The 26246-nt window shown below is 36.1% G+C and overlaps 2 protein-coding genes across 2 annotated transcripts; one reads left to right on the forward strand and one right to left on the reverse strand.

Moving 5' to 3' along the window:
• LOC117991731 (uncharacterized) lies at positions 1 to 1357 on the reverse strand. Its single transcript, XM_034979330.2, has 4 exons — positions 1196 to 1357; positions 984 to 1061; positions 711 to 861; positions 1 to 207 (listed from the first exon to the last, which is right to left on the reverse strand). The coding sequence occupies exons 1-4, from the start codon at positions 1355 to 1357 to the stop codon at positions 38 to 40; spliced, it is 561 nt and encodes a 186-aa protein (XP_034835221.2). The 3' UTR covers positions 1 to 37.
• A 13245-nt stretch (positions 1358 to 14602) lies between these two features.
• Positions 14603 to 25063, forward strand: dgt3 (dim gamma-tubulin 3). Its single transcript, XM_034979329.2, has 10 exons — positions 14603 to 14874; positions 16547 to 16759; positions 17874 to 18063; positions 18537 to 18712; positions 19102 to 19212; positions 19821 to 19973; positions 20662 to 20839; positions 22997 to 23217; positions 23801 to 23966; positions 24909 to 25063. Exons 1-10 carry the CDS (start codon positions 14693 to 14695, stop codon positions 24999 to 25001), a joined length of 1683 nt encoding a protein of 560 aa, XP_034835220.1. The 5' UTR covers positions 14603 to 14692; the 3' UTR covers positions 25002 to 25063.
• The last annotated feature ends 1183 nt before the right edge of the window (positions 25064 to 26246 follow it).

Below are 26246 nucleotides of genomic sequence, written 5' to 3' on the forward strand. Positions count from 1 at the left end.
TCTCAAAACTAAAGTGTAAGTAAAAAAGAAAGGGTATTCATTTATCAGGTGTCAGTTGCACAAGAACAATGACGTAGGTGATACAAAGACTGATGAAGCTGAGTGACAGACCGACGCCCATCGGCATCATGCGGCAGACGTGGTACTGACATGGGCGGAGACTGATGTGCTGGAGAGCGCGTTGGGTTTCCAAGCGAAGAATTTCATCTGAAACAAAATGTACTCTCTAAAACTAAAACTTAGCTAAAACTTTTAAACAATTGTTTTTAAGGATCCGTACCTCAAAAGGAAAAACGGAACCCTTATAGGATCACTTTGTTGTCTGTCTGTCTGTCGCCTGTCGGTCTGTCAAGAAACTTACAGGGTACTTCCCGTTGACCTAGAATCATGAAGTTTGGTAGGTAGGTAGATCTTATAGCAGACATTTGGGGAAAAATCTGAAAACCGTGAATTTGTGTTTACATCACACAAAAAAAAATTAAATTGTGGTCATAAACTAATAATTAGTATTTTCAATTTTCGAAGTAAGCTAACTATATAAAGTGGAGTATTATATGAAAGGTCTTCACCTGTGCATTCTAAAATAGATTTTTATTTATTTTTATGCATCATAGTTTTTGAATTATCGTGCAAAATGTCGAAATAATACGACTGTAGTACGGAACCCTCGTTGCGCGTTGTTTTTTTCTAGAATATTAGCTGTAACTAACCCGTATCCATAAGAGATTGTTTAAACAAAATATCTTTAATGGTGTCCACTTCATTCTTGGTAAGCTCAAATAGAACCATTGGCCAAGTTCCCACACAAATTGTGAAGAGCAGTGTAGCTACAGCCCAAAATGCTTTAAAAGTTAATAGTTCCTGAAAACAATTTATGTACATACTTAATTTGAATTTCAAAAATTAACTAAGTCCTACTTATGCTTAAGTTCGAAGTTTAAGAAAAAATCGAGGTCAAAAAAAGTGATTTATTAAAAAAATACCTTATTTAAAATAAGCACCATGGCATTGCGCATAAAAATAACTGCTTTTGGAAAATATATCAATACAGTGAAGAAGAGCTGAAAAAATACAAAAGATAAATAAAATTAAGAAATTTCTTTACAATATACACTTGAGTAAAAAAGGAACGAATAACAAAGACATTTCCTTCAATAGTTCTTAACTGAGGTATGTAAAATTGTAGAATGGTTACCCAAATTTCAAGCTCAGGGTCCATATTTTCGATGTAATTCATCAAACAATCGTATACGTCTAAGCATTTTTTGATGTTATTAATTTTATATCTTAACCTCTTAACACCGATGATATTTACGGTGATATATTTGGCCTCAATTGTCTTTCTGATTAATTTCATGCGTTGAAAAACTACATCGAAAGCTAATATTTTCGTGAAATAGCAGAAACTCGTAGATAAAAATGTAAATAAATAAACATAATAAGAAACACTGTTCCAGGGAAACTTAGCAAATATCAAGTAGTTGGTAATACGGAACAGTACAAAAAATAACAGAGTAGCTAACATTTTGATAGAAATATTTATAGATTTTTCGTGCAAAATATTTCCAGTAAACGTAACGAGAGAAAAAACTTTGTCCATATATTTACAATGAAATAGCAACGATGTTAGGGAGTTTATCAGGAAATCGTAATAGTTGAATTTAGCAATGATACTAGTTATTGGCGACTTGATATAAATGATGAAAACTGTGGAGACCACAATGACACAGTACAAACGGAGCAACAAATTTAAAATTTTGCAATTTCCCATGTTATAGTAGTGCCCAAATAAAATACGAATGGCCAACATTTTCTTAATACGGAGTATAAACGCTGAAGAAAGCATTTTGAAATATTTTTTTTTGGCTAGAAAATTGTTCCACAGGTGAATAATGTCAAAGCGGAACTTGAATATCTTTAAAACTATCAGTATAACTTCACTATTGTAATGAAATTGTGCTCCATTAGCTCAACTCAGTTAGCCAATGTTGTTAGTTTAATATTATAAACATGTTTTAAATTGATGAAGAAATCGATTTGAATGCACTCCGCTTTATGAATTATTACTATCGTATATTACGCCAGCGCTTGTGCGACACTGTGGCATGCCACAGGGCCACGTCGTACAATATTTTTAAATGTAGCAAGAATCGTCGAATCTGTCATACCATAATTTTCCAGTTCTACATTATGATGTTGTCTTGGCATAAAATAGATTGACGCATGCTTCTTATGGTCACAAAATTATTTTTTCCATAGTAGTATGCCGCATTGTCGTATATTGTTCCGGCGTAAAACATTTTTGAACTAAATATTGCATAATTTTACCTTAGTCAGAAAGAAGTCTTTAGGTGGGAATTGGAAAAATAATAATACCTCACACCAAAAATCTGTGAACGCCAATTTTCGAAAGGATACCTTAAAAAGTTTAGCTATTATTTACCCAAATTTCAAGTCCAAGATCCAAATTTTCAACGTGATGTAGTAAATGATCATAGACGGCTAAACATGTCTTGATATTTTTAATTCTGTGTTTGATCCTCTCTTTACCAATTACGTTAACTTCGACATATTTGTATTCGAAAGCCTTCCGGACGGTCTTCATGCGGTGGAAAAGTACATCGAAGAACAATATTTTTGAGATGTAGCTTACAAATATAGAGAACAATAATATGAAGCAAAGTAAAAATGCCACAAAATAACCCAAATCTCTACCAAAGTAAACATAGACGAAAATACGAAAGAATAATAAAATTAGCAATGTTCCAAACATCTTGTAAGATACTTCGATATATTTAGCGTTTATAATATTTTCACTAACAGACACCAGAGAGATTATTGAATTTACATAGTTGCTTTTAAATACCAAAGTTATCATACAATTGAACATAAATTCCGTGTGATAATATGTTACAAGAGTTACAAATGTTACATCTATTAATTTTAGGAAGATAGTACAACAAAATGTTGAGAAAAGAAAACAGTAAATCCAAATCAATAATTTGAGGGTTTTGGATTTGCCCACGTAGTAATAGTGGCCGAATATAAGGCGGATGAACATGAACCATTTGACAGAAGTTAAGAATTTGGAAGTTAACATTGTAATTTGTTTAGTTATTCAATTGATAAAAACTCGAGTAGGTACTTAACACAAAATATCAGGCTCAAGAAAAAGTAAGAAAGAAGGCCTAAAAGGTTGGACGTACCAGATGAATATCACTCGTTTCACATTTTTAAAATGTTTATAAATGGTGGAAAATCTATGGAGAATATACAGAAATGGACAACTTAGCCAAGTATGCCGTATTTAGTAGTCCTCTCTAATAATAAGAAGCAGTGCAAGGCGGAGGAGTTACTGTATTAGTAAAGGTGCTTCTAAAAGCACCCAGCCTCAAAATGCTAAATCCAAAGTTATCGCTGATTATTTTTGTCATCAGGAGAAAGAATATTCTCTAAAAGTCACTTAAATTATTCCTTAAAAGAGCACAATCTATACAAAATATACAGTAAACAAGGTGGAGAATATATTTTTTGGTTTTATTGCTTGTGTCACTCTTCCATCCTTTGGACTTATTTATGGTTTAGATAACACGTAGGCAATGTACGTAATACTGTCATCTTTATCACGTAAAGTAATTGGATTTCCTAATTTTAATACATTGCTTTTTCTGAATTATTAATGATGTCGTCTTTTGTATTAGGTACCTACTAAAAATCCATTAATAACATTTTTGTTAAAGGTGTGGGTGATTATTGTCAAAACTCAATAATATTTTCATGTGTATGAAAGTTAGATTTTTTTTTGAAATGATTTATTTGTTCTACAAAGGTCTTTTAAAAATTGTGCCAGGGACCCTGAAGTTAGTTTGCAAAACGTGTATCTCAGGGTCCCCGCTCTCCCTCCTCCGTCATTAACAAATAAACACTTACTTTATACAAAAACTAAAAGAATATGAAACTTAAAAATACGTGTGTGCGTGTGTGTGTCAGTGTGTATTGTGTGTTAGTGTATGTGTGTGAGTGTGTAAGTACATGTGTGTAATTTAAATAACAAATTTTACCTACCTTTTTATATTCCTACAAGTAATTCTGTTTCGTCGTACGTTTTTTCTTCGATTTGGGTAAACTCACCTACCTAAGTGCTTTCTAATAAATTACTGTAAATGCAGTGTTTATCATTACTTACATTTTGTTTTCGTCTATTTCTGGATGTTGGGACGCCTTAGAAGCGCTGTATGTCAGTCAGTCAGTGTCAGTCTGTTTGTGTAAGCACTCTAGTTCAAGAGCATTTGAATAGGGAAAAGTGTAGAGTCGTTTATAATTTTATCTAACTAGACCTATATCCAGCAGTGGACGTCTATTGGTTGATGATGATGATGATGATGATGATGAGATGATGTCCGCGAGTTCGTTCGTGTGGATTTTTGAGTAAATGCCTACTTACTAGGTAGGTAGTTAACAATCGCGTCTGCCAATCCGCACTTGGCCAGCGTGGTGGACAGCGGCCAAACCCCTCTCATACTGAAAGGAGACCCTTGCTCTGTAGTGAGCCAGCTATGGGTTGATTACGATGATGATGATGATGAAAGTCACCGGTAAGTATAGTACGCGACAGGTCGAGATGGCAATCGGGGTATGAGGCAGAGGGACGCCCCGCACACCCGCACGTCATCTGCGCTCGCCCGCACCGGGTTGGCGATGTGGGGTGTGCGGGGCCTTCCTTCCCCGATTGCCATTTCAATCTGTCGCGTACTATGGTAAGTATAAGTTTTAATATTATGTATTTATATCGGCCTTTTATTTATTTATCATTTTCTTTACGTACATACTATATAGATATCAAATTTAGGTACCTTCTACGTATTTGATGTTTAAATAGGGTAACATACCCTATTATGGACACATTAATTTTAAGGTGTGGAATTAATGGTGTTGACAGTGTTTTAATATGTAATGATTTATGATACTACTTAAGTAAGTATATCATAAATAATTATTACAGATGAAAACCTTAAAACCTCGATTATTGAAAGAATTAATAGTTTTACCGTTGACAATATCATCCCATAATAAAATTTCATAGTCACACTCCCCAAGACATTGATGAACAAATTACTTTATTTATAACTTAGAAACACAAATCACTCTGCACGAGCTTGGTTGTTTATCTTTCACCTTTCAGCCGACCTGTCGACGGCGTGTTAGTTCTTTGACACTTCACTTGTCTATTTTCAGTTTAAGATCAATTTAGGGGACTTATTAAAGACTAAAGCTGTCCCTGTAAAGATTTTAGGTAAGTTCTTGCTTTATTTTTATTTGTGCAAGATTTGAGACTAAGGGTGAGAAGTAGAAGTAGAATTATATATTTTATTCAACTAAACTTTTTACAAGTGCTTTTGAATCGTCGGGTAGTTTTAATTTACCACTGGTTTGGAATGCCGTTCCTACCGAGAAGAACCAGCAAGAAACACTCTGACTTAGCTTAGACTTAAGACAGAGTTGAAACGAGACAGAGCTATATCTTTCACATAAATCTGTCTCGTTTTAACTTAATCTTAAGTCTGAGTAAAGTCAAAGTGCGCTCTATAGATCTCGGCCTAAGAATTCTGAATTTTCGAGCAAGAGAGGTAAAAAAGAAATGTGTTTCAGGAGGACCAGTTTTTACAAATAATGATACGTAAGGTAGGTACCTACACTAAATGTGTGCGTTTGACAGCGCTTGCTCGCGACTGATTGGTCCGACATGCACGCACACTTACGCAATGACCATGTAAACGACGTTACCACAAGTAAAGTTCACTAGCCTTCGTGATTTGCAAGAACTGTACATAGGCAATCATTGTTTGTGATTGGGGTCGATTAGTCTGGCTCAAAAAAAAACAATTGTCAGCACAGAAATACCAGGCTTTCATAAGTCACGAAGAACTTAAAGAGCTCTTTCCACTTGATAAGGAGTGCATTTGTACAAAATTATTAGCCGTCTAAAACAAATATTTAAGCGATCATAGTCTTTATGTCATTGTAATAAGTGTTAGCGACATTGCTTTGCCTACAGTTGAATTTAAAAAAAGAATTATGAGGAGAGGTAAAAATGGCGGCAATAAGAGCGGGAGCTATTGATTTGAAGCAGGGAAAATTAGAATTTATAATTATGTCTTGAAGAAGTTAATAGTTTAGAACTAAGATTGAAGTTTATTAAGTATTGTCTAAATGGAATAAAGTCAGTTCCTATAAGTTGAGGATATTTTTATTAGTTCCAAAGTGAAGATTACTCATCGCCCACAATTTTGTGAGTACCTATTTTTATTCGTTTATTAAAGTACCTATGTACTTTGAGTGTTAAATTGAGTTTTGATTTTGTCTCGACTAAAATGCAGAACATAGATATTATAATAATTTATATTTTAAAATATTCAAATGGACTTTAGGAAAAGTCCGGAATCATAAACAATAGAGTAGTATTATATTAGGGTATAGAGTTATCACTCGCGGAAAATATTATACGAAACCATCAAGGAAATCAGCGCTCCTAGTAGTTGGTGTACGAACTAATTTTCTTAGATATACCCATAACTATGGTTCTGTTGTTCTGCTATATATAGCCCTTATCCTACACCTATTGTTGTTATAATTTTTCGAGGTTATTTTGATACAAGTTTATCTCTTTCATTGTTGTTGCTTAATATTTAACATAGTAACAATGAAAGAGGTAAAACTTGTGTCTAAGTTGAGTGTGAACTATTTAAAACAAAAGTAATATCATCACAATATCTTTGTTTTATTAAACTTAATAAAGTATAACATAGCATTTTAAATTTTAAAAAAAACCAGTAACGTCGTGTCTAGTGTTTACTGTCCAAATTCTGGACGAATCCGAATGAAAAATGTAGTAAAACACACCGACCAAAAAAAAAGGGTAAAAAAAAAAAAAAAACTGGGTGAAACATAAAATAAAGGTTTATTTATTTACTTTTTTTAGTTTACGGCCCTGGATAACAGTCCTTTAAGGCCTTTAGTGTATAACTACACTTCATTGACCACAGATCGATAACTTTTTTTTTACTGGTTTTACGGCTCTGGGTTCTAGCTCTTTTGAGCCTACCAATAACTTATAGGACAACAATATACTTAGTAGATAATCTATGGGATAACCTAACCCGGGAGAATCTGGAAGTGAGAAAAGTTGTATGATGTCAAACTAATTAATGTCGATTTATTATTTCATCAAAATGTAGAAATTTAATAATTTTAAAATGAATAGGGCATTAGGAGGCAATCAATCAGTTTATTGATTTATAAAATGTTTATAAGAATTTATATTACAGTCGAAATTATTAAAATAATACACTAGGTATATTTTGATTATTTTAACAAAAAAAATATATATGCGTATAACGAAACGTGTAACGATTCTAGAGAAAAAGTATGCCGGCATTAAAAATAATCTTTGGTATTGCTACTACAAATATTATTAGCTGTTGATGTACAAACTACCTATATCAGTTCATATTTCCATAGTTTTGTTCGAAGTAAAAAGCACCGTGACATAAACGTCGTTAACACTTTTCCCGATGATAGAACAGTTTAAAACACTCACTAATGCCTTGTGGTCCACGAACAACATATCAAATATACCTACACGTAAAATTCATTCTTTTTATCCATGATTTAAGCAAAATTTTTATTAAAAATGAAATGAAAACAAAATTAAGATCCACAGAGTAAACTAAAATGCTAGTTTGACGTTTCGCATTCTTTAATTTCTTTAGACATTGCAACCACAGACGAAAATGTATGAATGTTAGGGACCGTACACATCGATAATTCGTTCAGAATCGGAAATTGATCGAGTTATTTAAATCAAATTATTTTAATATAGCATTGTGTACAACAGAATCGGCCCCATTGTTTACGAACCATCAATAGATATATAAAGTTATTTTATATTGCATTCTCGTAATAATGTTTACGGACTTATAAGTTTTGCAAGTACATAAAATGAAAATATAATTCTTTACATCAGAGTTAATTCATTCAAACGTCCACATTCCCAATATAGTTAGTTCAGCAATAGCGCATCACTAGAGGTCAAGTCAAAATAAAGTCACGTGATCAGTATCGCCATATTTGTTATCTTTTTGGATCAATCATAAATTGGAATGCAGCTGTATAGGTGTAGTATGCATATTTCGATTCGTTCCTCGAAAAGGCAAAGGTCGTAGACCATGCAGCCTGGTGAATCGTAGATGACTTAAAATATTTTAATTGTGATATAATTTTTTGTAAAATTAAAAAAATTACTAAACAGCACATTAAAAAAAAATCTGAAAAAATATATATTTGCGCAAAAAATTATGCGCGGGAATCGTAATAAAAAAATTAATCTTTTACTCTTGAAAGTTAAACGTTTTTAAAACACGACAATTAACAATAATAAATTATGTACCACCTTTTAATGGTGATTTTGTTGCTGCTTTGTTTTTATTTCTGTTTCAGCAAGAATCTGTAATGATGATCAAGATGTAAATGCGGTACAATTTAAAGATCATAGTTTGATAAAGAGATTGATGTCATACAAGAAACAAAATTTATAAGCTATTGAAATATGCAGAAGATATTACTTATAGCAAAATGTGCCATGTTATTGCCAGGACGTTGTGGATAATATGATGACGATCACGATAAGACAATGAGACTATTAGTTTGCGGCCATCAGGTTGGTGAGCGGGCCACCATGGCGTAAATGATATAATTAATTAAGATGATGATTAAGATGATGATTAAAATGATGATTAAAATGATGATTAAGATGATAAGAGAAAGAGACTATTAAGTTTGCGACCATAGGCTAGTGAGCGGGCTGCCATGGCGTAAATGATATAGTTAGTTAAAGATGACAATTAATAATAAGTGAGTATATCTCTTAAGTTACACTGCATTTACACATTTAAAGAACTCAGATACTGCTTAATTGTTTTTATTTTGTTCCTTTCAGGCATCATTGACGTAACGATCGTGGATATTTTACTGATGTCATGACGTTGTGGATATGATGACGATCACCATAAGAGAATGAGACTATTAGTTTGCGGCCATCAGGATGGTGAGCGGGCCACCATGGCGTAAATGATATAGTTAATTAAGATGATGATTAAGATGATGATTAAAATGATGATTAAAATAATGATTAAAATGATGATTAAGATGATAAGAGAATGAGACTATTAAGTTTGCGACCATAGGCTAGTGAGCGGGCTGCCATGGCGTAAATGATATAGTTAGTTAAAGATGACAATTAATAATAAGTGAGTATATCTCTTAAGTTACACTGCATTTACACATTTAAAGAACTCAGATACTGCTTAATAGTTTTTATTTTGTTCCTTTCAGGCATCATTGACGTAACGATCGTGGATATTTTACTGATGTCATGACGTTGTGGATATGATGACGATCACCATAAGAGAATGAGACTATTAGTTTGCGGCCATCAGGATGGTGAGCGGGCCACCATGGCGTAAATGATATAGTTAATTAAGATGATGATTAAAATAATGATTAAAATGATGATTAAGATGATAAGAGAATGAGACTATTAAGTTTGCGACCATAGGCTAGTGAGCGGGCTGCCATGGCGTAAATGATATAGTTAGTTAAAGATGACAATTAATAATAAGTGAGTATATCTCTAAAGTTACACTGCATTTACACATTTAAAGAACTCAGATACTGCTTAATAGTTTTTATTTTGTTCCTTTCAGGCATCATTGACGTAACGATCGTGGATATTTTACTGATGTCATGACGTTGTGGATATGATGACGATCACCATAAGAGAATGAGACTATTAGTTTGCAGCCATCAAGTTGGTGAGCGGGCCACCATGGCGTAAATGATATAATTAATTAAGATGATGATTAAGATGATAAGAGAATGACCATAGGCTAGTGAGCGGGCTGTCATGGCGTAAATGATATAGTTAATTAAGGTGACAAGTAATAATAAGCATTATTGACGAACGATCATGGATGTTTTACTGATGTCATGACGTTGGGGATATGATGACGATCATAATAAGAGACTGAGACTATTAGTTTGCGGCCATTAGGCATCATTGACAATGATCATGAATATTAAACTGATGTCTATGTCTGTCTGATGTGTGAATGAGGACATTCTAAGAAAAGGATGGCCGAAACGAAATAATTGTTCGAATGTAACAATCATCCAAAGAAGTGGTTTGGTTTAAACAAAGATGGTGATTATGAGATTAAGATATAAGTATGAGTTTGATCAAATGAGAACCCCTGCCAAGAAAAGATGAAATTCTTCGAATGCAACAATCAACCAAAGAAGCGGTTTAGTTTAAGCAAAGGTGATGATTATGAGATTAAGATAAAACTATGAGTTTGATGGAATGAGAACCCTTGTCAGGAAAAGACGAAATTCTTCGAATGCAACAATCAACCAAAGAAATAGTTTGGTTGAAGTAAAGATGGTGATTATGAAATTAATATTAAACTATGAGTTTGATGAAATAAGAACCCCTGACAAGTTCGAATGTAACAATCATCCAAAGAAGTGGTTTGGTTAAACAAAGATGGTGATTATGAGATTAAGATATAAGTATGAGTTTGATGAAATGAGAACCCCTGCCAAGAAAAGATGAAATTCTTCGAATGCAACAATCAACCAAAAAAGCGGTTTAGTTTAAGCAAAGGTGATGATTATGAGATTAAGATAAAACTATGAGTTTGATGGAATGAGAACCCTTGTCAAGAAAAGATGAAATACTTCGAATGCAACAATCAACCAAAGAAATAGTTTGGTTTAAGTAATTATGTTTAGGTGATTATGAAATTAATATAAAGTTTGATAAAATAAGAAACCCTGACAAGAAAAGATGAAATTTTTCGAATTCAACCAAAGAAGTGGTTTGATTAATGAAAAGTTAGTGATCATGAAATCAAGATAAAACTATGAGTTTGATAGAATGAGAATCTCTTTCAATTGAGCCTGAATGTCTGAGGACAGACATGAAGTCAGAATGGCCGATTGTTAGCGACATTGCTTTGCCTACAGTTGAATTTAAAAAAAGAATTATGAGGAGAGGTAAAAATGGCGGCAATAAGAGCGGGAGCTATTGATTTGAAGCAGGGAAAATTAGAATTTATAATTATGTCTTGAAGAAGTTAATAGTTTAGAACTAAGATTGAAGTTTATTAAGTATTGTCTAAATGGAATAAAGTCAGTTCCTATAAGTTGAGGATATTTTTATTATAAGAGATGGTTTATGATTTATATTTGCTGGAATAAGTTGGCTTATTGTAAAGGCTTGGGCAGGCATGCTCTATTGTTTTTCTAGCGACGTCTCTTTGCTGTCAAGGATACTTATGTAGCCTACTTCAACTTCATATTGGATGGAAATATGTCCATTATACTGTCTATTAGGCTATTTACTATTTTATGAAAATATACCCATTTTACGTTATATTTAATGAATCATTACATTAACATCGACCTTTACCTCACCATTATGGTAAGGTAAAGGCACCTACTTTGGTGCATCATTAAATGGTGATATTCTACACGTCAGAAAAGCATTAGAAGTAATCCTAGTGATATGCCTAGTAGATAAGTAGATTGGCATTTCAATGGTGCCAAACTAATTAAAAAATTTCCCTAGCAGCCCTAGCACAATCAGTGTGACAATGCTTTCTTGTGGCTTTTGTAACGCTTTGTGATTATGCATTTACTCGTACATGAATGAAATAACGTGGTGTAAGTCCCGCAAATTGCTATTGCGCTGCAACCATGTCTCATTAACATCGAAATGACGTCATTTTGACGTCATATGACGTATATTTCAGTAAAAATACCATCACCTCGAAACTTAAGTCAAGTGCTGACGACACTAAAATGGCGGCCACGCACATTAGCAATTTGCTTAAAATTTACATATAATTATTTCCTATATTAAGTATGTACAAAATACCTACCTAAAACTATGTTAATCCAATCCAGAATTTCAAAGTTCCATAACATTCTAATCATAGCATTTTAAAAGAAAACGTTAACAAAATCGTCCGCTATGACAATGGAACTGTAACCCCTAGAAAGCTCGGTCAGCGTCGTTGACGGAAGCGTCGTGAATAGGCTCCGACGCCCACAATGCACATAATGCCCACGATGAGCACTACTGATAAATACTTTGTTACTTACTAGGTATTGTCCGCGACAGGTCGAAATGGCCATCGGGGATTGAGGCGGGGGGGACGCCCCGCATACCCGCACGTTACGCGCGCCCGCCCGCACCAGGTTAGCGCGGGGGCTGTGTGGGTGTGCGGGGCGTTCCCTCACCGATTGCTATCTCGACCTGTCGCGTACTATAGGTACCTACATGCTTGTGAGCTTTGGACGTGAGAAGTAGATAAGAATTCACTTGTTCGTTCATCATCATCATCAACCAATAGACGTCCACTGCTGGACATAGGTCTCTTGTAGGGACTTCCACACGCCACGGTCTTGCGCCGCCTGGATCCAGCGGCTCCCTGCGACTCGTCTGATGTCGTCCGTCCACCTAGTGGGGGGTCTTCCAACGCTGCGTCTTCCGGTGCGAGGTCGCCAAAGTTTCCACAACAAGTTTCAGCAATAAGTTTCGTCAACACGTTTCAGCCACAAGTTTTGTCAACAAGTTTCCGCAACAAATTTCAGCAACAAGCTTCGTCAACTAGTTTCATTAACAAGTTTCCGCAACAAATTTCAACAACAAGTTTTAACAATTAGTTTCAAGCAACAAGTGTATTACATATTTTAGGTAGCCAAGGTAGCTAAAATTGCTATTGTCAATACCTAATTACCTAGGTACATAGTACTTATATTTTTCCATCTGGCAACCCTAGTCAAAGGAGACTGACCAATGATTGACCATGCTGTAAAATTCCTCGAGTCCGAATCGTACAAGATCGTGACCTTGAACTGAGATCCCGTTCAAGTGCGAGGGTAAATTATAATATTCCAAAACGGAGAGGGGCCTCTAAATTGAATAATGTGTCAATTATTTATTGGTCACTCTTCCTTTGTGTTTCTGTCGCAATAGGGTATTTGACAGCGTGTAAAATAGGTATAGGATCTATTGATGGCATTCGTAGTTATTGAATGTGAATTTTGGAAACCAACTATTTCGTCAATTTAGAAAAATACAAGATAGGTAGACCGTACCTACGAGAATCGTTGATGACGTCAACTGCTTGTAAACTCTCTCAACTAGTCAAAGTTTACGAGGGTGACGTGACGATGACGTATGGGGCGCCATATTGTCAGCAAAACTTTTTCGCAGGATATTTAAATGTTTTTTGTTTTCGTTTATTTCTTGCACTACTTATAGGTAGGTATGTAATGAAACGTAAAATGAGACTTATTTCTTCTGGGTACAGAGTTATGTATTCTGGGTAAAGTCGATAATTATGTTCTGATTTAATTTGAATTTATTGATTGTTAAATTTAAAAAAACGGACCCACCGGCCGATTTGAGAACCACCACCTTTTTGGAAGTCGGTTAAAAATACGGAAACGTTCAAAGTTCAAACAAATAAAAGTTGTATTGAAACTAGTAGCGACATCTTGCGAGAACTTACCAAACAGTTTTTTTGTTTCTTTTTATTAAATATTTTATTATACCTATCTATAATTAAAACATTTCAAATGAACCTAGCAACAAAAATCATTAGTATTATATCAGTTGTAGAATTGTGTAGCATTTTTGTTAATATTATATTTAAAACAAAAAGCTAGCTTGGGGTGTTGGTTGTTTTACCTCGGAACAATTTTTAACCGACTTCAAAAAAAGGAGGAGGTTCTCAATTCGTCGGAATCTTTTTTTTTATTTTTTTTTTTTTATTTTTTATGTATGTTCCCCGATTACTCAAAAACGCCTGGACCGATTTTGAAAATTCTTTTTTTGTTTGAAAGGGTATACTTCAAAGTTGGTCCCATTTCAATTTGGTGAAGATCTGATGAACATCTTCGAAGATAGATACTGGAACTCCTCAACGGATAAGAGTAAATTGCTCGCGATCAGTGTAATAGCTTAGTAAACAGTAGATTTTTAACCAGTCATAGCATAATTCCATGGGGCCACTAAAAATTGTGAAATAAAAATTTTTTACAAAAAAAATAAAAACCGACTTCGTTACATAAACACTAAAAATTGAAAAATAATTTAATTTATTACCGAATATATTATGTATACAAGAGTTAATATAGTTCCATAATAATATTTTTGGGGTCGGTGCCAATGAGGTGCCATTGTGGAGTCCCATAAAAATATGAAGTCTAGACGATTCGCGCAGCTAAAGCTAATTGGCACCGGCACCAAAAAGTATTATTATGGAACTATATTAACTCTTGTATACATAATATATTCGGTAATAAATTAAATTATTTTTCAATTTTTAGTGTTTATGTAACGAAGTCGGTTTTTATTTTTTTTGTAAAAAAATTTTTAAGTTTTTCTGAACGGTTACAGTAAGTCAATGTCACAATAGCATTTCACATTGACACACTGACAGTGACTTTTGTTTGTTGTTTTGTCGGTTTTGTTTTCAAATCTTGAGTGTAACGGAAAAACGGAAAGTTGATTTTTCTGTATTTCGGCACTGTTTCAGTGAATTTTGGTGCTATCAAATAAAAAATGAATGAACATAATCATATAAGTGATGAAGAATTCATCCCTTTTCTACGTAGTTTAGGCGTGGAAACTTATAATAAGTCCTTCGAATGGTTGCTTAGTGATCCAGACTATGCAGGTGTTCTGGGGTGGATTTACGATAATTTAGATCAGAACAATGCATTAACTGCTCGAGAAGAATGCAGGTAATCTAAAGTTTAATTAGAATAAACCTATTTGTCATCAGCTATGTTGTACATACCTATTATAATTTTTTTCATTTACGTAGGTATTTAACAAAAATATGACACTGAAGTCAGATTTCCGTAGGAATTTTAGAGTTTTTTAAGCAGCAATAGGCTGAATTTTTGGTCGAGCTTATAGTAGCACGGCACCGATTCTAAGCACAACCTAATTTTAGAGTATTCACACCCTCTTCTTACTATTGTAATATGAAAAGGACAGAAGCAGTTTGACATTTCTAAATTTAATTTTTAGATGGTAAAACCCGTGATTTTAGCACGCACTCGCGAACCTACTGGTTAAATTTGTATTGTGCACTAAAATTTAGAGTCTTTAACTGTGAAAGTCATGTTCCGTTCCTTTTTTAGCATTAGTAAAAAGAAAAGTATGCAGATACTCTAAATATAGTTTAGAGAGAGACTAGAGAATCAGGGCCATGACCCTCTTCTGTACAAATAACCTCTCTCATAGGCCAGATCATTGTTTCCATATGTAAATCGAGAATTACCGTGTTGAAGGGTTAAAATTACGGTGTTTCTAGATTAAATTACGGTGGATTAGCTAAAAGAATACCGTGTCATTTTTAAAAGAAAAAGTCACGAATTTGCTTTTTAATCAATTATTAATATTATTCTGAATCTGACTCTCCTAGCATAGCAATATCTTTTTCATATACGGATTTATTAATATTAATATTTTGTAAAATCTCATTAATTTTACATTTCACTCCTTCCTAATTGCTTGAATAAGGACGAAAATAGATTGCTGAGATTAACCGAGAGCAAGAGAAATGTTGCCATTACGAAATATGCTAACGTGACTGAGATTCGTACTCGTATTACGCAGTATACTATGAATTTTTAACGTGATTTTTGTATTACGATGACACGGTCAAGGTAATGGCATGTTTACCTTGACGGTAGATTAGGACTGAATTACGGTGCATCTACGGTAATTACCGTGTACATGGAAACACTGGGCCAGATTGATACTAAAGTAAGTATAAAATACCTGCTAGATTAGTATTAGTATTACTTAGAAAAGTAAGTGTCATACCTTTATTATCACTATGTGTTCATACTCTTTATCCTGGATGATCTCATGGAATTAAAAAAAAGCTCTAAATCCACTAAGTATTGAAGTCGCAGACATCATCTAGTATTCAATAAGAGAAAATTGGTATTTAAAATGACTACTATCCTGTATTCTTACTTTTTGCTATGCTGTTAGCAATAAAGATGTTTAAATGAATAAAAAAGTAAATAAACTTGATATCCGTTACAGATACTCTGAATTTCTTTATTATTTTTATAGTGTTTTAAATACACTTCAAGTAAGTGTAGGCCAAACAGTATAAAATTAAAAAAAGTATAGTAAAAAGCAAATATGTCATTTCTCATTCAAAGAGCTGCATTGTAATATGGGCCTTTGAAAGTAGTTTCGATAACTGCATAAGTGTCGCTACTAGATGGCATAAACAGTTGCTTCAGTACTGAGTGAACATACATATCACAAATTTCGTCACTGGCAGCAAGCGTGCCATAACTTAGTGGTCAGAGTGTCGGCCGCGATCCCAGGAGACGCGGGTTTGATTCCTGTCGGTCTGCAATTTTTGATATGACTAAAATTATTTAGATACTCTGAACTTGAAAAACAAGGCAAAGTGCTGTCACCAGAGGACTTACAAGTCAGCTTGCACCATGTACAAAATGAGTTCAAAGGTCTCTGTCTACCAGGAGACCAGGATGGGTTAGAAGATGTCAGACTTGATATTAGTATCCAGAAACAGAGGCTTGAAATGTTAAACAAGCAGGAGGACATTCTTAAGGAACTGATACAGGAGAACCAGTAAGTATATTCACAGTTCTTTTTCTATCCTTCTTAAGCCCTGTTTCAAAACTTACACAGTGTGGCGAATTCCATTGTACACAATCTCTAAACTAAACTAAATTAACAGGTCTAAATCTAGTGCTATCCTTTTCCGCAAGCAACATTATGAAAGGGATAGCAAAAGATTTAGACATGCCATTTTAGTTTAGTTTAGAGATTGTGTACAATGGAATTAGCCACATTGTGTGGTGAATTCTATTGTACACAATCTCTAAATTAAACTAAAATGAGTAGTCCAAATGTGTTGTGATCTCTTTCATAATGTGCCTTGGGGAAAAGAACAGCACTAAATTTAATCAGGTCATTAAACCAGTTAGATGTAGACATGTCTAGTACATAATATTATCCCATACAATTTCTTATTCAGTTTCATATTTTATTTAGATACTAGCTGATGCCCGCGACTTCGTCCGCGTGGAATTAGGTTTATAAAAATCCCGTGGGAACTCTTTGATTTTCCGGGATAAAAAGTAGCCTATGTCACTCTCCAGGTCTTTATCTATACCCATGCAAAAAATCACGTCAGTCCGTTGCACTGTTGCGACGTGATTGAAGGACAAACCAACAAACCAGCAAACCAATAAACCAACAAACCAACAAACAAACACACTTTCGCATTTATAATAAGGGTACTGATGATATGATAGGAAAGCTTGGGAATGGGTTGCTGCTACGCTGGGGTCTCAAGGTGCTAGAATAGCGACCTCAGACTGGAAAGCACAGGATTGGAAGACCCTCCACTAAGTGGGCAGATGACATGTAGAAGTCTCTACAAGAGACTTATGTCTAGCAGTGGACGTCTAGATTGGTTGATAATGATGATGATGTTGATTTAATTGTCAAATTTAACAATTGACAGTGTACATGGTACAGTGCGACAAGGCTATCTTGGCGCGTGGCGAAAATCGGAACTAACGTTGCCATCAAGTGTCCCCTTTGTTCTTGTTTGAATACTCCTAAGCCTTTGTTCTCCAACAGCGCCCCGCTGGCAATGTCATTCAAGTGCCAAGAGAGCCTTGTCACACTGTACCTAATTTGAATAAACAGTTTTGACTTTGATTTTGTCTTCCAGGGCAACAAATCAAGAACTCACAATGGAGTTGTCAAAACTGTATGCAGCTGAACAACAAGAGGTAGAGGATGAAGCCTCACATGGGGAGGAGTGTGTGAAGCTGGCCCAGCATGTGGAGGTTCTCACCAGTGACATAGTGGACACTGTCGCTGGTGCCTTGAACGTGTATGGCAGCTGTGCTGGGGATAAGGTATGAGGAAGAAGAGAGAAATGTAGGTGATGGACACTATTCCATGGTGTGGTTTAAAACAAGCAAAAGATTCTTCACATACAGCCCCTTTGACTCGTACCAGCAAACAAAAAACTTGTTAACATTATTGAAGTTCAACAGAAAACTCTATGAAAACTAAATGATGGTTTAGGCTGAGATCTATAGAGCCCACTTTGACTTTGCTCAGATTTAAGATTGAGTCAAAATGAGATGGATTTATCTGAGAGATATAGCTCTGTGTCTAAAATAACACATAGCTATATCTCTCAGATATAGCTCTGTGTCTTAAGTCTAAGCAAAGTCACAGTGCGCTCTATAGATCTCACCCTTAGACAATGGGGCCAGGTTAAATATGACACATGTAGTTTGAATTTTCCTCTAAAGAAACGCCTATCTTGATTATGAATTCCAGTGCTAATCGCATTTGTATTGATTCTATGATGTGGTTTTAGGAGGCAAGCAAAAGGTTCTTCACATACGGCCCCTTTGACTCGTACCAGCAAACAAAGGAGCTGTTCAAATCACACGTGGACATGTTCACGATGTTGAAGTTCGACAGCAAACTCAATGATGGCTTGGACAATGAGGCCAGGCTTGCAGTTCTTGAAGCCAGGAATATGGAGGACAGGTTTGTTGAATGTACTAAGTATGACGTTATAGTCCCAGAGAGGAATTGGCACCGATTCCGTTGTCTTTCTATAAACTAAATTTAGAGTATCTGCATCCTTTTCTTTTTAACAATGCTAAAAAGGGTCAGAACAAACTTTACATTTAAAAACTCTAAATTTTAGTGCACGCTACAAATTTAAACAGTAGGCTCGCGACAGTGCGCTAAAATCACGGGTTTTACTATCTAAAAATTAAATTTAAAACTGTCAAACTGCGTCTGTCCTTTTTCATATTACATTAGTAAGAAGAGGATGCGAATACCTACTCTAAAATTAGATTGTGCTCAGAATCAGTACCATTGAATCATTTTCGTGTAACAACATCTAATTATTCTTCTTATTTATTCAGATTGTCAGGTGCCATTGCTGCCTACATAGAATCAAAAGCGGACTTATCTGGGGAGCTAGAGAAATTGGCCCTTATTACTAACTACAGCGGTGGACACTCTAGTCCATATACGTAAGTTTTTACTAATTTATAAAATACTAGCTTATGCTCGCGACTTCGTCCGCGTGGACTACACAAATTTCAAACCCTTATTTCACCCCCTTAGGGGTTGAATTTTCAAAAATCCTTTCTTAGCGAATGCCTACCTCATAATAACTATCTGTATGCCAAATTTAAGCCCAATCCGTCCAGTAGTTTGAGCTCTGCGTTGATAGATCAGTCAGTCAGTCAGTCACCTTTTCCTTTTATATATTTAGACTAAGGCATCCCAGCGACTTCATCCGCAAGTTTCGGTTTTCAAAAATCCCGTCGTAGCTCTTTTATTTTCCCGGATAAAAAGTAATCGGGATTATAGGATCACTTCGTTGTCTGTCTGTTTGTCTATCTGTCTGTCATATCTGTCAATTTAGGGGAATCAAAACCTATCGGGTACGACCCATTCACGTAGAATCATGAAATTTGGCAGGTACCAAATTCTTATAGCACAAGTAAAGGAAAAAATCCGAAAACTGTGAATTTATGGTTACATCATTTAAAAAAAAAAGTGTTAAGTTTTTCTTGTACGGAACCCTTCGTGTGCGAGTCTGACTCACACTTGACCTGTTTTTATTTATTTTCAGCACACAGGCATCTCACAAATGTGCAATCCAGTTATTAGAACAAGAGGAGTCAATATTGGGGCAACAGATACACAACGCCATACAGCGCTTTGTTGACAGACGGACTAGTCTCACTGTGGATAGTATAGCTAAATCTACTCTACTTGTTAGAGAGTAAGTTACTAAATACTATACGTTACTCTTGGTAAGTTACTGTACGTTACTTTTAGTAAGTTACTGTACGTTACTTTTGGTAAGTTTCTATACGTTACTTTTAGCAAGTTTCTATATGTTATTTTTGTAAGTTATTATACTTTACTTTTAGCAAGTTACTATACGTCACTTTTAGTAAGTTACTATACATTACTTTTGGATAGTATAGCTAAATCTACTGTACGTGTTAGAGAGTAAGTTAGTATACGTTACTTTTAGTAAGTTAATATAATATGTTACTTTTACCAAGTTACTATGCGTTACTTTCGCAAGTCACTGTACGTTACTTTTAGTAAGTTACTTTACATTATTTTGAGTTAATTACTATACGCGTCAAATACGTCAAAATATCCTCTTACTTAACCTTAGATGAAACCTTATAGGATTTGAGGATTCTAACATAGAAACCATCTCATTACCCTAAAGCAGTCTACGCATGTATGTATGTTTGTATCAGATTCTGTGTGTTCCACCGTAGCGCCTAAATTACTGGGCCGATTTTGATGAATGAGGTAGGTAACATTTATTCGTTGTTATGGTCGGAATGACATGGGCTACATTTTATACGAAAAAAAATCTACCTGACGGGTGTTACATCCAAAAAAGTGCTCTCCGATTTTTTTTAAATTATGTAATTTTGAATTTACAGACAGATCTACAAAGATCTAACATTTCTCAAAGACATAACAAACGAAGCGGCCGCAGTAGACCGTTTGCTGTACAACGCCCTGCAGCATGAGCTGTATTCCACTCAGGAACTGTTATGTTTCGCCTCTCACCTCAGAATGTACTTACTGCAAGAGACCGACTCTGTTTCTGAGAGAATTGTAAGTATTACAGTTTACCCTTCATGCTTTTCATCATCATCATCATTTCAGCTTATATCTTCAATACTTTCACACTTTCATACAAAGACACATAAACAAACAAACCTTTCATACATAGACCGCAGGTCGCGTGCAGGGCTATTATGTGCCGTATGTGCGCCCCCGCTCTGTAGAAAGAACTACAAAAAACCAGTTCCTGTGACGTCACGCTTCACGATTCGTAAAGATGACGTGACGTCATCGATACGAAGCCGGCATTGCATTTTTTTTTTTGGAAAACAAACAGCTAAACATATTACATACATAGTATTTTGATTTTTGACAAACAGTCAGTCGGTTCCAATACGCCGTTGCGACACAGTGTCCACGCGTGTTTAGCGGCCGCACGCCAGACACGCGTCATCATAAATTTTATTTATTTACAACCAACATCTCTCACCACCATACAGCTTGCGGACGTCCACTGCTGAACATAAACCTTTCCCAAAGAGCGCCAGCATATCTAGTGCTCAGCCTTCCTCATCCAGCGCCTTCCCGCCATCCTCCTTATATCGTTGGTCCATCTTGTTGAAACGCGCCTCACACTATTCGCGGTCTCCACTCTAGAACTTGTCTCCACTGCTGATCTCACTCCAACAGTGGTGAAACTCACTCTCACTTTCTCTATCTGTCGGTCGGTATAATCCCTTCCTTACATGAAGCAGCAGCAATAGACCGCTTGCTGTACAACGCCCTGCAGCATGAGCTGTATTCCACTCAGGAACTGTTATGTTTCGCCTCTCACCTCAGAATGTACTTACTGCAAGAGACCGACTCTGTTTCTGAGAGAATTGTAAGTATTACAGTTTACCCTTCATGCTTTTCATCATCATCATCATTTCAGCTTATATCTCCAATACTTTCACATTTTCACACAAAGACACATAAACAAATAAACCTCTCATACATAGACCGCAGGTCGCGTGCAGGGCTATTATGTGCCGTATGTGCGCCTCCGCTCTGTAGAAAGAACTACAAAAAACCAGTTCCTGTGACGTCACGCTTCACGCTTCACGTCACGTCATCGATACGAAGCCGGCATTGCATTTTTTTTTTGGAAAACAAACAGCTAAAGTATTTTGATTTTTGACAAACAGTCAGTCGGTTCCAATACGCCGTTGCGACACAGTGTCCACGCGTGTTTAGCGGCCGCACGCCAGACACGCGTCATCATAAATTTTATTTATTTACAACCAACATCTCGCACCACCATACAGCTTGCGGACGTCCACTGCTGAACATAAACCTTTCCCAGCATATCTAGTGCTCAGCCTTCCTCATCCAGCGCCTTCCCGCCATCCTCCTTATATCGTTGGTCCATCTTGTTGAAACGCGCCTCACACTATTCGCGGTCTCCACTCTAGAACTTGTCTCCACTGCTGATCTCACTCCAACAGTGGTGAAACTCACTCTCACTTTCTCTATCTGTCGGTCGGTATAATCCCTTCCTTACATGAAGCAGCAGCAATAGACCGTTTGCTGTACAACGCCCTGCAGCATGAGCTGTATTTCACTCAGGAACTGTTATGTTTCGCCTCTTACCTCAGAATGTACTTACTGCAAGAGACCGACTCTGTTTCTGAGAGAATTGTAAGTATTAAAGCTTACCCTTCATGCTTTTCATCATCATCATTTCAGCCTGTGGACGTCCATTGCTAAACATATGCCCATCCCAAAAAGCACCAGCATATCTGGTGATCAGCCTTCCTCATCCAGCACCTTACCGCCATCCTCTTATTATATCGTCGGTTCATCTTGCTGGAGCGCGCCTCACACTTCGCGATCTCCACTCTTTTTTTTTAACTTGGCTCCACTTTTTTTAAAAAAGAATATTGGTACTGATTCTGAGCACAACCTAATTTTAGAGTATTCGCATACTCTTCTTACTAATGTAATGTGAAAAGGACAGGTACAGTTTGACAGTTTTAAATTTAATTTAGTGCTGTCAAACCGCGTGACTTTAGCTGCGAGTCGCGAGCTTATTGTTTAAATTTGTAGCGTGCACTAAAATTTAGTCTTTAAATGTAAAATTTGCAGATACTCTAAATTTGGTATTGAAAAAGACACCAGAATCGGCGCAATTGTTGCATTTGTAATATGGGTAATGGTTTTTTTCAGAAATCAATGGACAATATATGTATGGAGCAAGACCAAGCGGAGAATAACCTGCAAAATTCAGACGTCGTACTCGAAAGTCTATTTTCTATACTAAATGCTGAACCCGTTAGCGACCCATTGCTACCTATCAAACTTTACAATGATATACGCAGGAACATCCAACAAGCTAATGACGAGATATTATATGGCTATAGGATAAAAGAAGCTGCTATAGAAGAAATGTAAGTAAACGAGGCTGAGGTCAGCCAACCAGTCAACGGGAAGTACCCTATAGGTTTCTTGACAGGCAGACAACAAAATGGTTCCGTTTATTCTTTTGAGGTACGGAACCCTAAAAATCCATGTGTTTTTCTGCTGGATACTCAGGGTGATATCTATAGAGCGCACTGTGAGCTCAGAATTAAGATTGAGTTAAAAAGAGACAGATTTATCTGAGAGATATACATCTGTCGCATTTTAACTCTGTCTCCATCAGAAAAACACTTGGGGTTCCGTACCTCAAAAACGCAACCCTTATAGGATCACTTTGTTGTCTGTCAAGAAATCTGTAGGGTACTTCCCGTTGACCTAGAATCATGAAATTTGGCAGGTAGGTAGGTCTTATAGCAAAAGTTAGCCTATGGCACTCTCCAGGTCTTTCGCTATAAGCATGCAAAAAATCACATCGATACATTGCTCCATTCAGATGTGATTGAAGAACCAACAAACAAACTTTCGCATTTATAACATGGGCCTAGTGGTGTTAAAATCTTTCATAATTTATATCCTTAAAGTTCTAAAGAAGTTCTAACCTAAAAATTCCAGCAAAGATCAAGCTAAACCTCTACACAAATTCGTCTGGGACGGATGCACCAAGCGGCCGAACTGTCACAACAGAAGTGTCTCATCTCTGAGACATGCGTTGACACACGAGACTGCAGGAGTTGACGCCAGGGTGCTACAGATCAGCGAATCCTTCAATACTGTTAAGGTAAGCTATCTCGGCCCAACTGTCACAACAGAAGCGTCTCATCTCTGAGACATGCGTTGACACACGAGACTGCAGGAGTTGACGCCAGGGTGCTACAGATCAGCGAATCCTTCAATACTGTTAAGGCAAGCTATCTCGGCCCAACTGTCACAACAGAAGCGTCTCATCTCTGAGACATGCGTTGACACACGAGACTGCAGGAGTTGACGCCAGGGTGCTACAGATCAGCGAATCCTTCAATACTGTTAAGGCAAGCTATCTCGGCCCAACTGTCACAACAGAAGCGTCTCATCTCTGAGACATGCGTTGACACACGAGACTGCAGGAGTTGACGCCAGGGTGCTACAGATCAGCGAATCCTTCAATGCTGTTAAGTTAAGCTATTTCTATTTAGATAAAGACCTCCCTGGCGCAATGGCGAGGGCTGTGGTCTTAAAAATGGGAGGTCCAGGGTTCGCTTCCCGGCAGGCGCAATTTGGGAATTTATAATTTCTGTATAGTCTTTGGTCTGGTCTGGTGGGAGGCTTCTGCCGTGGTTAGTTACCACCCAACCGGCAAAATAAAAAACCACTACACAAACTCATCTGGGACGGATGCACCAAGCGGCCGAACTGTCACAACAGAAGTGTCTCATATCTGAGACATGCGTTGACACACGAGACTGCAGGAGTTGAAGCCAGGGTGCTACAGATCAGTGAATCCTTCAATGCTGTTAAGGTAAGCTATCTCTATTTAGATAAGAAGTGGCGATAGATTAAAGAAGAACAGTGATATCCTACTGAACGATGACGCAAATCGTTTCGTACGCGTAGATGGTATGTTGACGACATAGGGGTGGAAACTTGCCCGGCGCCTTGCGGTACGGTGCGCGGTGGTAGAAAAATGATTGTTTGGTGACTCAAAATGTTAAGTTTAGAACAACATGTTGTTTGTTTGTTACAGAATGGCGATAAAAACAACTTAAGAAAACTTTGGCAGTGGTTCCTCACAGACCCTACGAAGTTGTTAGCCGCTATAAGACACGTGAGAAACTAATTAAAATATTAGTAATAATTTTGTGACCGTTTGTTTTTCATATAATAAACTTCGTTTAAATACAAAAAGTTTTCTTTGTCATAAACTTACCGTGAATAACTTCACATGGTTTTACATTTCCAGATCTCATTCGCCATTTTAGCTCTATGTCAACTGTCATGTCAGAAGTACGATTTTACTTTTAGTACTTAATTTTAAGGTGAACTGTAGGTCGATTTCGTAAAACCTGCATCAATCATTATTACAATCTCAATTGTTGTGATTGGCTGAATTTGTGCGATTCTTGTTGCAACAATGCATTGTAGCCAATAGTGAGCGAGCGTCAACCAATCAGAGGTGATTGCGATCGTGATATTGTAGCTGTTCTGCAATCGAGCAGCCGTACTTTTGACATGACAGTTGACACAAAGCTAAAATGGCGAGTGAGATCTCAAAAAGCACGCACTATACAGCGTGTTTAGTTACACTAGTTGCCAACAGAATCAGTAAGGTAGCATAATGACTAGTAATTATGTTGTACACAGTCTTTTAACTGAACTAAAATGAAAAGTCTAAATGTGTTGCCATCCTTTTTATAATGAATCCTGTGGAAAAGGATAGCACTAGATTTAGACCAGTCAATTTAGTTTAGTTTTTTTGTGTAAAACAGAATTAGCCACATTATCTAGCGACCCACCCCGGCTTCGCACGGGTAGCTTATTGCACTTTCGTAGGGATCTCTATTTTTTCAAAAATAAAATATGGCCTATGTCACGCAGGAATAATGTAGCTGGTGAAAACAATTTTAAAATTGGTTTAGTAATTCCTTCCTACAAACAAACTTACAAACTTTACCTCTTTATAATATTAGTATAGGTAGCGATTTGCCCCCTCGTTTCTAATTTGAACCGCTAGGATATGGAACAACCCTTTCAGCATCAGTTTTATTATGAGTACCTTCAAGTCAAGAGTGAATAGGCATCTTATAGGCAAGCGCTAGTCTATGAATTAAAAAAATAACTTTTGGATATACAAAAACAACAAAAATCTGTAAAAACTATTTTATAGTAATAATATTACATAATAGGAAAATATAAAATAACTCTTAACTAAATAAATACTAAAACGATCACAATACCGTACAGTCAGCAAAGAAAGCGTAAAATTGACTATACATTTAACTATTTATATACACAACCTAAATATTCGGAGCACCATTTATATGAGGCAGTTTTAATGATAAAAATTTCTGTACCCAAAGGAGCC

Source organism: Maniola hyperantus, chromosome 20 (genome assembly GCF_902806685.2).
Source record: "Maniola hyperantus chromosome 20, iAphHyp1.2, whole genome shotgun sequence".
In the NCBI taxonomy this organism is placed as follows: Eukaryota; Metazoa; Arthropoda; class Insecta; order Lepidoptera; family Nymphalidae; genus Maniola; species Maniola hyperantus.